At 40.8% G+C, this 14,346-nt stretch overlaps 1 protein-coding gene across 4 annotated transcripts in view; it reads right to left on the bottom strand.

The window, feature by feature from the left end:
- Nucleotides 1-14,346, bottom strand: part of NBEA (neurobeachin) — a gene marked incomplete at both ends in the record, with an annotated part of 550,746 nt that overhangs the window by 432,608 nt on the left and 103,792 nt on the right. For all 4 annotated transcript variants that reach the window (XM_084277996.1, XM_084277994.1, XM_084277997.1 and 1 more), the window contains 3 exons: nt 172-267; nt 549-649; nt 6,096-6,327. In XM_084277996.1, the coding sequence (XP_084134122.1) occupies nt 172-267; nt 549-649; nt 6,096-6,327 (429 nt within the window). The remainder of the gene's footprint in view (nt 1-171; nt 268-548; nt 650-6,095; nt 6,328-14,346) is intronic.

Here is a 14,346-nt window from a genome sequence, read left to right as displayed (position 1 = left end):
GCACTTCCCAACTACCTTGCAAACCTACAGAAGGCAAGGTCTATGCTATTTAAGCATTGGAATTGCTCCCTCATTTCATTTCCAAGAATTTCCAACAACAAATAGAAAGCAATGCAAATGAGGAGCAACTTCTTTGTTCCTCAAGTTGTAGTATGTTGGGTGGAAACTTACTGCAGCACTACAGCCTGGGAAGTTGAAAAAGGTATCGGGCCCATGTCTCTGTGGCATCTGATTAAGGACTGATAACAGTTTAACTGCATGTCTTGGCTGTGAAAACAAGAAAATGGCACAAAAGTCAGCACAACTGGTTTTGTACTCCAGGCTACAATGGAAACTGGATGGTTTTCAAACAACACAGCAAATTCAGTCTAAAGAAGTTAACAAAAATACTTTGCAAACAGATGTTCCATCAACATTACAAAAAAAAACAACCCACCAACCAACCAAAACAAACCAGAAGGATTCAAGTTTGTGTCCCAGGAGACTATTTATGTTAACTTCTGGTTCTAATGGAATGACACTTAATGCTTTATCTGATCACAGCTTACCCAGATTCCATTTTCGCCTCGAAGCATGCTGAACAAAAGCTTCAACTCTTTGACAGTGATGCTGTAGCTGGCAAGAACCCCCAACATATCAACTAGAAGATCTTCAAAGGAAAATAAAGTTATTCTGAACTCGGAATTTAATTGTTTTGACAAAAAAAAAAAGAAAGCTGAAAAATTAACGCCTTTAAAAGTCAGTTGTATTCACAAATTCTAAAAATCAAACTGAGTTGCCTTAAATATTTTACAAAGGATTTAATATCTCCATGGCTTTAGTTATTTTAAAAATAAATTTACATATGCAGCTTGAGATTTTGCATCACACTTTGAACAATCTATGAAATTCAGGAAGAATTCATTCTTCCCCTTTCACAACATTCACCATATGAACTTCCTGCTTGCTTCTTTCTGTCACATACTTTTTGGCATAGATTTCTTCATTCCTCTGAAGTCAGTATTTTAAAAGGAATCCTGACCTAAAAGACGCTCAAAATTATTGTTTAACTTAAGCACAGCACATTGTGCTTAGAATTTATATGATTCTCACATTTTTGCCACAGTGATAATGCTTCCAATTTTTACCAGAATGAAAGGTCAGGGAAAACAAACAAACCACAAAAATCATCATGAGAAACCAATAAAAGACTGCAATAAAAATAAGTGATCAAAATCGTTAAGGAAACTATGTAATACAGCTTGCATTTAAACATCTCAAACCACATAAACTTTTAAAGTACCATTACATATCCTGCCTTTTTTGAGAACAGGGGGTTTAAAATCCATTTGAATCTTTATTTTAAGAGACAGAATTTCATTTTGAGGATTTGCTAACTTGTGGGATGCTGGGCTTTGCCTTCTACTCCACACTTCCTTCGGGAATAAAATGCTCTGCTTAAGAATTACTGCTGCTTCTAGCAGGAGGATAAAACTTTGCTTCTCATCACAGATGTGGCGTAAGAAATTTAATTCAGAGACCAAGCAGTGAACTATAGAGTCTCCAAACCAAAAAACAGTATCTATGACACGATAGAATCAGCATTACCAAACTTGTTCAATCTGCTCAACAATCAGAAAATTCACCCCATAAAACATGAACAAGCTGATATCTTATTTGCAGGTCTACATGCTTCCCTTAGTCATAAGTGAAAGGATGACTCCTACAGGTGCTTGAGAGAGTAGTTTTCAAAAGCACCCACTCTTTACAAGGACATTTCACACTGATATTTTGGTTTAAACCATTTTTCTTTCCCTCTGCAAATCCCTATGCACGTGTTTCTGAGGAAAACCATCAATACCCATTTAACTTCTTCCACCGTGGTCCTCAGTAAGCAAAAGGTGTATGTGAAGAATGCAACATTATTTAATTTAAAGGAGACACAGCAAGCTGTTCATTCAGTGTGTGAAACTGCATGTAAGGAAAGGCAAAAGAAACACATGGTTACTTGCAGATATTTTTACCAGAAGATCTGAATATATTTGTAATGTTCCAAGAATAGGGTTTGGGGTTTTTTTTCTTTTTTTAAAAGAAGAGTTTATTTAAGCTTCCCTTTAAAATTGGTGTCATAAATTTGTGACAGAATTTCTTAAGGGCAAGTAAAATGAAGCTAAGCAAACTAACCTCCCCCTTGTCGTTTACGATGGCGTATTCTATGACTCAGCTCCTCCTCTCTTCCCTACAAGCATCTCTCCCCTTCACTGTGTAGACCCCAACCTCCAATGTGAAGCTGGCAGTGATTGCAAATACTGTATGTGATCAGAAATCTCAGGGAGGCAAATCTGGGCAAGAGAATACTAATCTTCAGCTGAGAAATTCTCAGTGCTTAATTTGGAGTCTTACCTTGCTTTTTAGATCAAGCTAACTTCAAGTTTTGCTTCCTTTACAGAGAAAATGTGTTGTGTAGAAGCAAAGTTGCTTGGCAAAAATCAGAACATAGGTTAAAAAACCCCCCAACAACTAACTTAGATGAGAAAAGTGTTAATTAATATGGTCAACCACAGAAATGACTGGCAGGGTTTTAAAACTGCTGAGCATGTGCTGCTTTGTTTTGTTGTTACAGCCCTGTACTACCTTGTGGCACAAAAGATTTCTTATTTCTACTGAGGATGTTGATAACCCACAGGCATTAGAAATACATATTTATAAATAGTGACTAAAACATTGACAGAGAAATAAACTTAAAGCTCTCTAACAACATAACTCTGGGTAAAAGGAAAGACCTGTAAGACTAAAGCCCAGTAGGTAACAAGTAAAGATAAAGCAAAGAACATCTGTGGAAGTCGAAGCACTTCTGGCTACTTGAAAGTAACTACCTCTAAAGATGGTTTGTTTCTTGTTTCAATATAAGAAGACTTAAAAGGAACTCTATTGCATAACTTTATTCATACTGCTTAGAAATCTCATATCAAAGAGTCAGTTAACATCTAGTTTATAAATCCTAATAACCTGCTCATCTATACATGGACAAAGGTCACAAAACATACTGCAATTGGATTTTTGTAATGTTTGCTTCATTTTTATATATTATCTATGATCACATATATACATAACCTGTATCTATGGCCTCATATCAGAAACAAGATTGTGTAAAATAATATCATTTTACTATTAAGTCCAGAAGAACAAACCAGGCACCGTTTCTCATTTTCAATTCAATTCTAAGATGCACTGAATGCAACAGATTTTATTTTTGTTAATGGCACCTTCTGACTCATACTAAGCAGTTTATGTATGATCTATAAATTAACCAGAAACCTGGGAGGAATGCTTAATTCAGTCATTTAATATGAAAATACAATGGTAAAAAGAGTCTGCTTGCTGAGCATGTATCAAAATGAATGGCATGGTGTTGACTTCAGAAGACATTGAACAGTTGTGTTGGAAAAGCAACTTCAGGTAAACGACACTCATGCCTGCCTAAACTTGTAATAACAGACAACCCTGATCTTGTGCATTTTAACCCCACTGGTGAAGTAAATTAATTTCTATAGGTTGGCAAGAGAGAATGTGAAAACTTTGCAGTTTTTTTTATGCAACTAGTTCAAAGAGAAATGCTTGTTCACAGCCCATCAATGACAGAGCCATCAAAACCTAATATTTTTGCTTAAAAACTAGGACCTGTTACAGAGCAGAAGAATTTGGTTCCAGCAATTTTAGAATAATTACCTACAGCATGACAACAGAACTGAGGAAAATCAAGTGGGGCTCAAAGGAGACACATCCACTCTGTATGAGTTTCAGGCTGCGTTCTCATCCAACATTTAGACTTCTCTGAAGCTACTACAGACACACTATTCCAAAGAATCCCTCAGAGCAGATGATCTGCTTCACTACTTATCACCTGGATATAAAGAACTGTAAAAAAGTTACTCCCTCAAGGAAGATCCTGTGTGCCCATCACCTATGTAACTAATTTAGCAACCTTTTCCCCTTAACCATTGATAAAATCGCTGGTCATCCCCTATCTTAGCACAACAGATGATCACAGTACAAAGATGACTTCTGAAAGGTGATGCTTTTGGAAAGCAAATTGGAATACAAGTGGCAGTGATCCCATTTGTATTGCAGCTGAGGCTTTGATGGTGATTAAGCTTTTGTTCTTGATCAGAAAACCTGCAAAGTTTTGAGAAATGTGATATTTAAAGTGCTGAGAAACATCACGAATCTCATAATATTTATTTAAGCAGAGAGACAAGTTCTCACTGCAAAAGACTGGATGCATGTTTATTTGTTAGTGCCTTCCTTTCATAAAACCAGGGAAGAGTGGCTTCAGACTCAGATGGGTCCTGAAACCATGCTGTCAGAACATAAAACAGGCGTTATGTCTGTCTTGTCTATTTAAACCTTATCTAGGTCTAACCAAAGGAGCTAATGAGCTGACCTAAAAATCCCTAAAGAACTCCCAAACCAAACAAATAAACCCCCCCAGAAAACCTGTACCCTTTACAGATGAAAAAAGGCAACTGCAAAACATTGGGCTGACAGACTATCAGCAACTGTTTTGGGAAGAAAGTGGTACCAAATTCCTAGGAGTAATACCTAACACAGCTCTTGTTCAGAACATGCTCATGGAAGCCAGACCCATATCTCTTGATTTCTGATTTCTACAGTTATCTAAGATTTTTTAAAATATTCTCTCTAATGGTGATATCATTGGTTATATATGCCACATATGGAAGAACTATTACAGGGAGCTCAAACTGGAACTATTTTATTGGTCTGATTACAAATCTAAGCACATCATTTCCATGGGTGAAACCCTGAAAAACCTCAAGATAGAAGTGATTGTTTTCATCAGCTAATGCCTTATATTTAATGTGGAATAAAACATTATCTTTGCCCTTATACTCTTCTGATGCGTTTAAGAGTCCTGAAAACAAAACCTTCTTAGTGAAAACTGTTTGTGAATGGATTGATCTGTTATACTTCAGTCTGGATCTTGCTGTAGAATACAGCAGAACACCCTGGGTTTAGTGTTTACACCTACATATCTAATCAACAAGGTGTTAGCTAAGATTTGCTTTGTAATGCAAAATGTAGCTTTCCAGATACTTCATATTACAGACACCTTTACCATGAGAAAAAAAAAAGAGGAAGGGCAAAAAATCTTCCTGATTAATCCAGTTTTTATGCTGCTGTTATCCTCTTGTTTCTGATCTGGAATTCTTGCTTCTTTGCTGTTCTACAAAGCCAGGAATCAGATCATCAACTAAAATCTTACAATTATGGAAGACAAATGTCTTAGATCTTTCATGAATGCCTCATAATTAAGTGTGCTACTCAGTAGTCCAAAATATATCTAAAAATTAAGAACTACTTTCACACTGTGTTGAAATAAACTGATAAGCAGGTAAATACAAATCATAAGTAGCTCTCAGCTGCTATATTTAAATGTGAGAACCAAACCTGCACCTCTAACCAAGTAATTCAGGACCACAATCTGTACCTAGAGGATGCACTATAGAATAACATGAAGGCCTTCAAAAGTACTCTGAAAACCTTATCTGGGCAACTTATTTTCAGTTAAGTGAATAAAGTACACTGTTCTTTAATGCTTTAAAAAAATTATAGGACGTTAAAAACCACAGGTATAAAAACTGAAATGATTGTTCAGTATAATCCACATGTCCAGCATTCAAAGTTATGACTAATTTCTATGTTGTGAGAGGTAGGTTATATTTAAAGTGGACCATAATATCTGAATAATTCAAACTATCAATGCACTTAAAAAACTAGAATATTACCTTGACAGTGAAGATGTCAGACATGTACTGTTCTTAATTATGTTAAAAATTACTTTTTCTATTTTTTTGTCATTAACATTAGCTTCTCAAGCTAATGTAATCAAATAATGTAATTCAAATAATGTATCAACATGTATTTTAAATTAAGAATATATTGAAATTGCTAAAAAAGTGCTATTGACTAAATAGCAGCACTAGCCAAAATATCCCATTAAGCAAAACCCAAGACATCCCAAACCCTTCCATAGTAGACAAAATGTTGACAGTTCAAGAATGCAATAATTATTTTTACCAGTTGGCAATTTATACCTGCAATCATGTCGTCCACAGTGCTCATCTTCAGCAGTACCTGCTCAATTAAGCCAACTTCTGTGCTAGTCTGTAAATTCCGGACGCTTTTACGCAGAATTGCTGTGAACATACTCCAGATTTCTGCTTGGCACGTCACATCACAGTGCTCCAAAAGCTCTGACATGCACGTAATGCTCTCTGCATCCTGGATGATAAAGTTCATCTCTAGATCAAATTCACCACCAACCAGCTGAAAAATAAAAGAACAAAGAAAAAGAGGATTACAATGTGGGATGCAGAGTTTAGTGCCTTTCATACCTTCACCGTGACCAACACTGAATCACAGAATCACAGAATTGTAGGGGTTGGAAGGGACCTGGAGAGATCATGGGGTCCAACCCCCCTGCCAAAGCAGCTCCCCAGCTCATATTGCACAGACAGGCGTCCAGACGGGGCTGGAATCTCTCCAGAGATGGAGACTCCACCACCTCCCTGGGCAGCCTGTCCCAGGGCTCTGGCACCCTCCCTGGGGAAAAGTTCTTCCCCATGTTGGTGTGGAACTTCCTGTGCTCCAACTTGCAGCCATTGCCCCTTGTCCTGTCTCCACAGACCACTGAAAAGGGGCTGCCCATTCCCCCTGCATCCCCTGCTTCAGATCATTATAGACTTTAATTAGGTCCCCCCTTAGATTTCTCTTCTCAAGGCTGAACAGCTCCAGCTCACTCAGCCTCTCCTCACAGGGGAGATGCTCCAGGCCCTTCATCATCTTCATAGCCCTTCTCTGGACTCCCTCCAGGAGATCCCTGTCCTTTTTATACCAAGGAGCCCAGAACTGGACACAATACACAAGGTGGGGCCTGACCAGGGCAGCATAGAGGGGGAGGATCCCCTCCTGTCACCTGCTGGCCACACTCCTCCGGATGCCCCCCAGGATCCCATTGTCTCTTTCAGCCCCCAGGGCACACTGCTGGCTCATGGCCAACCTGTCATCACCCAGGACCCCAGGTCCTTCTCCACAGAGCTCTTCTCCAGCAGGTCATCCCACTAGAGTTTGCATGACAGGAGGTGATTTTGAGATACAGCAAATTAACAATCATGCTATGCAACAACAGAGCTTACACAAAATATACACACTAATACTATCATTTCAATTTCATTTTGTAGTGAATGCAACACTTCCATAAAGTAAAAGCAAAAGATATGTGAAATATTCCTTCCTGTAAAATAACTGAAATGATAACCTGGCTCCATGCAGTGCAGAACCTGCTGAACCTGAAAAGCTCAAACCAACTGAACCTTTCCTATAATCCTCTGAAGAGAAATTTGCCTACTCAGATATAAAAAGACACTGAAAATAACTTAAATTATGCTTCCACCTGATATAAGGCAACGTTTACCTGGAGTTATGTGTTTACAAGACCCTACTGCCTTTCCCATTGTACCACCCCCAAACAGTCATGCTCAGAAGAATCATTGATCTACTCTGGATCAAAGCAGACATGGAAAACTTGCATCATTATATCACAGAACAGTTCATCATGTGGCCAAGGAAACCTACTGGCAGTGCAAGGGAGAGACAGCATTGTGAGAGGAACAAGTTGAGAAGTGATTTAACAGAAGAACAGATGAAGTCTCTCTCCTGTCTACCCAGACTGCAAACTGCTACCTAATGTCCTGAGGTCCAATTAAATAGCACAACTAGCAGGCACATTTTAGGAGGGGGGAGAAAAAAAGAAAAAGAAAGAATTAGCAACAATTTGCAAAAGATAAAGTCAAAACCAAGTATATCTTCAGGAATGGAATTCACCAATTTCAATGAGTCACCTGGGTAACTTTAAAAACATGAACCCAAGTTACTGAGGTGAATATGAAACTTAGTTTAAGTAATTCCCTTTTTAATGGCAGGAACATTTTTCAATTTAGAATGAAACAAAATCTGACTCTTATGAACTGTATCCCAGTAATCTTGAAGAATTTTGAAAGCCCAAATGTTACATGTCAGTGACTGCTGATATATCACTGTCCTTGTTTCTGCAGGGATGAAGATAATTTTCTTCTTAGCAGCTAAAATCATATTTTAGTTGTTGCCACTCAAGGACTCTTGAGCTTGCCAGACAAAAGGCAGGACAGCTGACCTAAACTGGCCAATGGATGTTCCATACCATATGATGTCATGTTCTGTTTATAACTGAGGAGTGGGCTGGGAGGTGGGGCAGCGTGGGAATTTGATGAGCATCAGCTTCAGGTGGTGAGAAAACAAGTGCTATGCAACACTGGTTTATTATTACATTATTACCAATATTATTGTTATCAGTGTCCTTTTCTGCCCTACTAAACTATCTCACCCCATAACTTTTACTAGGGTGGTTTTGATTTTCAGTTCTCTCCCCCATCCCAGTGGGAGTACAGGGGTGTGAGTGGAAGCCTGAGTGGTTGTTTTAGCTGCTGGCTGAGTTAAACCACAACAATTACCTAATTCAGAAGCACAAAAGAACAGAAAAGAATAATTCCAGTATAATTTTAAAACATTCTTTTGTATTTAATTCAGGAAGTTCTATAATTAAAATTGCAGTAATACGTCTTAGAGATCTTCAAAGAACTAATCTTTTATAAGGGCATAATTTCAGCAGTCACTTCTAATAGAAGGTTATTTCACAGCCTATTTAAAAGCAGTTGACATTGCCTTCAAATTAAACTGCAAACAAGCAAGCCAAAAAACTTGCAAACATTATTGATGGTTAAACCATGTCTTCCTTCAGACTCAGTTTTCAGACTGAATTCACAGCATCACAAGGTTGGAAGAGACCTTTGAAGATCATCCAGTCCAACCATTCCCATCCTAAGCTAAACCAGATCCCTAAGTACCTCATCTACCCTTTTTCTGAACACATCCAGGGAAGGTGACTCAACCCTCTCCCTGGGCAGCCTGTTCCAGCCCTGACAACTCTTTTAATACAACTAAATAAGGACTAGCTTTGGCTTCAACCCTAATTCATAATTTTCATCCACTTTCAAAAGACTTTTTCTCTATCAATTAATTGCTAATAGCCAGTTAATAATTTTCAAACACAAAAGCTTCTAATATACTAAATATATAAAGTGACTACCTCCTTAGTTCTCCTGAGACATTTAATTACCTTCAAATAAAACTATAATCCTAATTATGATTAGCATTTTAGTTTAGAACTTGTGACTGCACACCATATATTTGCATATTTGGTAAACATACTGAGTGGAGTATGGGCAGGGAATGAAAATGTCAAAATGAGCAGCACAGTATTTCTGTGGTCACTGTTTAGACTCATGGAGTAGTTTTACAGAGGAAAACACCACACTTTTTTCAAGCACAGGTGTTTCTGAACACAGCAGTAACTGGTGCACACTTCACCAGCAATCTGGATTGTCAGATATCTCTCCACCAGGATGAGCCTCTCTGAGATTACGTCAGAAACCCACAGACTTAAAACAGGCACCTGCACAAGGCATTCAATTCAACTCTCCTCAATGCTTATCCTAAGATGAAAGGAGGCACATTCTCTAAGTGCCCACTTTCTGTTTCTTCCCATGCAGGATATCTAGAATGAAAAATCGTATTCATAGAGTCTCCAACCTTGGATACATTAAAAAGCCATCTGGGCATGGACATGGAAGACTGTCTCTAGTTGGCCCTGCTTCTGTAGTGGAATCAAGGAAACTCTGGAGATCCCTTCCAACCTCAACAACTCCAATATTTATATATACAACTTTCAGATACCTAATTAAGTAAGAAGAATCCCACCATTTGGTTTTGATGACACACGTACTTAAAACCAAGGGAAAACTAGTAATAACTCAGGTGGAATATAGAGGTTCAATACACTCTGATCATAGAATCACAGTATGGTTACGGTTGGAAAAGAGCTTTAAGATCCTCGAGTCCAACCATCTATCCAGCCCTAGTAGGTCCAGCACTAGACCATGTCACCAAGTACAACATCTACTCTTCTTTTAAACACCTCCAGCGATGGCAACTCAACCCCCTCCCTGGGCAGCCTGCTCTAACAACCCCCTCAGTAAAGAAAGATCCACCCCCCTTTTCTCAAACACTATAAATAGTAAATTCTTGCTATTGCAAATTAATAAACTAACAGAGAATGGTTAGAAGAAAATAATTCAATCTGTATGTGCTTGCTTATGTAAATAAAGACACTGATTTACAGATTCTTAGGGGTTGGAAGGGACCTCTGGAGATTATCTAATCCAACACCCCTGCTATAGCAGGATCACCTTGAGAAGGTTGCAAGGATCATGTCCAGGCAGGTTTGAATACATCCACAAAAGGAGAGTCCACAACCTCTCTGGGCAGCCTGTCCCAGTGCTCTGTCACCCTCAAAGTGAACAACTTTTTTGCCTCATTCTTCCTGTATCCCAGTTTGTGCCTGTTGCCCCTTGTCACTGGGCACCATTGAGAAGAGTCTGGCCCCACACACTTGACATCCACCCTTTAGGTATTTATAAACATTGATCAGACCCCCTTTCTTCTTCTCCAGGGTAAACAGGCCCAGGTCTCTCAGCCTGTCCTTGTAAGACAGATGCTTCAGTCCCCTCATCCTTGTAGCTTTCTCCTGAGCTCTCTCCAATAGCTCCATGTCTTTCTTGAACTGGGAAACCCAGAATTGGACACAGTGTTCCAGATGTGGCCTCACCAGGGCAGAGCAGAAGGGAAGGATAGCACACTTTTCTTAATGCACCCATGGATACCACTGGCCTTCTGGCCACGAGGGCACACTGCTGGCTCATGGACAACTTCCTGTCCACCAGGACTCACAGGTCTTTCCCTGCAGCACTGCTACCCAGCAGGTCAACCCCTAACCTGCTGGTCCCTGGGGTGATCCCTTCCTATGTGCAGGACTTTACACTTGCCCTTGTTTAACTTCATTTGGCTCCTCTTCACTGAATTCTCCAATCAGTCCAGATCCCACTGAATGGCAACCAAGACTTCTGGTATATGGGCCACTCCTCCCAGGGAAGTATCATCAGCAAACCTGCTGAGGTAGCACTCTGCCCCCTTGTCCAGGTCACTGATGAATACGCCGAAGAAGGCCAGACCCAGAACTGACCCCTGGGGCACACCACTAGTTACAGACCTCCAACTAGACTCTGCACCACTTACCACAACCCTTTGGGCTCTGCCAGTTCTCACACACAGAATCACAAGGTTGGAAAAGACCTTTGAAGATCATCAGGTCTAACCATTCCCATCCTGAGCTAAACCAGATCCCTAAATACCTCATCTACACTTTTCTTGAACATATCCAGGGAAGGTGACTCAACCCCCTCCCTGGGCAGCCTGTTCCAGGCCCTGACAACTCTGTCAGGAAAACATTTGTTTCTAATGTCCAATCTGTCCCTGCCCTGGCACAGCTTCATGCCATTGCCCCTTGTCCCATCTCCTGTCCCCTGGCTGGAGAGACCATCACCCACTTCTCTACAACCTCCCTTCAGGTAGTTGTAGGTGGGGAGAAGGTCTCCCCTCAGCCTCCTCTTCTCCAGGCTGAACACCCCCAGCTCCCTCAGCTGCTCCTCAGAGGATTTGCCCTCCAGCCCCTTCCCCAGCCTGGTTGCCCTTCTCTGCACTCACTCCAGGACCTCAATGTCCTTCTGATGGTGAGGAGCCCAGAACTGGACACAGCACTGGAGGTGTGGCCTCACCAATGCCCAGTCCAGGGGCACAATTACCTCCCTAGACCTACTGGCCACGCTGGTTTTGACACAAGCCAAGATGCCATTGGCCTTCTTGGCTGCCTGGGCACACTGCTGGCTCATACTCAGCCTGTAGTCAACCAACACCCCCTCGCTGTCAACCAACACCCCCTCACTGCCCACTCATCCAACCCACACTTCCTAAGCTTGCCTGTGAGGATGTTATGGGACAAGGTCAAAAGCCCTGCTGAAGTTGAAGTAGACAATATCCACTGTTCCCCTCTCATCTACCCATCCAGTCCTGCTATCATAGTACTATTAAAACCAAGATATCTCTCTAGATAAATGATCTCAGTGAATCTGCATCAAAAAATACTCTGAACTCTAATAAAACTGGTTTTATGGAAATTCTTCTAGTCATCTACTGACTATCCAGTAGGTAATAAATTATTTTACTCGTTCATTTGGCAGCAAAAGATTTCTAGTCCATTAGAGTGACTGTTTATTTCACTAAAGAAAACATTAAAATGTACCTGATTTGCCCTTAACTGCAGTTTAAGCATAATTCAGCCACTAATAAGGATGACAATTATCATTAAGATCAACTTCCTCAATAAAGGAAACAAATTAATGAACTAATCAACGGTGATGGAAAAAAATTAAGAAGGTGGGCGGAGGGTGACTTTTTTAAAGGAGTCATCCTAAAAATCAACATAAATCAAAGCTATTAACAGTCATCATAAAAAGAACTATAAGACAACAAGGAAAATATGAACAAAAAGGGAGTGGATATACAGAAATAACTGACCATGGTTAAATTGTGTTCAGGAAGTACATCAGCAAGTACGCGATGGTACAAAGCTGGGAGGAGTGGCTGACACACAGGAACACTGCGCTGCCATCCAGAGAGACCTGGACAGGCTGGAGAGCTGGGCAGGGAGAGACCAGATGAGGGTCAACAAAAGCAAGTGGAGAGTCTGGCACCTGGGAAGGAATAACTGCTGGAATCAGGACAGGCTGGGGGATGAGCTGCTGGAGAAGAGCTCTGTGGAGAAGGACCTGGGGGTCCTGGTTGGTGACAGGTTGGCCATGAGCCAGCAGTGTGCCCTGGGGACTGAGAGAGCCAATGGGATCCTGGGGGGCATCAGGAGGAGTGTGGCCAGCAGGTCACAGGAGGGGATCCTCCCCCTCTACTCTGCCCTGGTCAGGCCCCACCTGGAGTATTGTGTCCAGTTCTGGGCTCCCTGGGATAAAAAGGACAGGGATCTCCTGGAGAGAGTCCAAAGAAGGGCTACAAAGATGATGAAGGGCCTGGAGCATCTCCCCTGTGAGGAAAGGCTGAGTGAGCTGGGACTGTTCAGCCTGGAGAAGAGAAGACTAAGGGGGGACCTTATGAATGTTTATAAATATCTGAAGGATGGAATGCAGGGGAATGGGCAGCCCCTTTTCAGTGGTCTGTGGAGACAGGACAAGGGGCAATGGCTGCAAGTTGGAGCACAGGGATTTCCACAGCAACATGGGGAAGAACTTTTCCCCAGTGAGGGTGCCAGAGCCCTGGGACAGGCTGCCCAGGGAGGTGGTGGAGTCTCCATCTCTGGAGAGATTCCAGCCCCGTCTGGACGCCTGTCTGTGCAATATGAGCTGGGGAGCTGCTTTGGCAGGGGGGTTGGACCCCATGAGCTCTCCAGGTCCCTTCCAACCCCTACGATTCTGTGATTCTCTAAAGCAACCACCTCTGCTTTAAAACATCAGAAATAAAATATAATTCAGCATGGAAAACCAAAAAAGAAGCAGAAGATTCACTATTAAAAATTTCTCTCTAACAGCATTTCTCCACCTGTAATTCCCAAGTAAAAGTCAGTAGGCAAAGAGGAACAACCAGTCAGTCTTCACAACAGAGGGAAGAAGATTACCAGTGGAGAACCACAGCAATTATTAGCCAGTAACAAATGCAGGTACTAATGAATGGACATTTGCTGATGGGCCAAAGCCCATTAAATGCAGTTAATAAACACCAGTTACTGAGAGCTGCAAACATTCTTCTGATAGCAAGTGGTCAGGCAAGAATATGTAAGAAGAGTTCATAAATCCAAAGTAACACCACATGATTACAGTTTTTTATCCATAGGTACACAATGGCAGGCTCTCAAATCTGCTGTTGTCAGCCAGGAAAGAGATCTTGAAGTCCCTGTGGGTGCTACTTTAAATAATTATGCCCCATTTAAAAACTGTAAAAATTTGGGTACAATTCTGGATGCAATACCACACACAGAGAGAGAAAGGTTAAATCACAGTGCCATAAAGTAACTACTTTTTAACACGTGGAAGAGTTCTGCAGTAAGACAAATTTCAGCTAGAGTATAATATGAACATTAAGATAGAAATCCTTATAGGAGCTGGTGTACCATACCATAAATCAGCTCTCTCCCCATATCATAGACCCCAAACACAATCTTTCTTCTTATGTCAAACACTCAGTCTTAATTTGCATTCTTCGAGTGAACATTTAATATTCAGTAAAGAGCATGTTTTCACTGTGATTAAGTATCATGAATTATTGCTTGTACTTTCTCAAGCTCATGCATCA

Source organism: Gallinula chloropus (assembly GCF_964237585.1).
Source record: "Gallinula chloropus genome assembly, chromosome: 1".
NCBI lineage: Eukaryota > Metazoa > Chordata > Aves > Gruiformes > Rallidae > Gallinula > Gallinula chloropus.
Note: the sequence above shows the minus strand (reverse complement) of the source record. Positions and strands in the feature narration are given on the sequence as shown.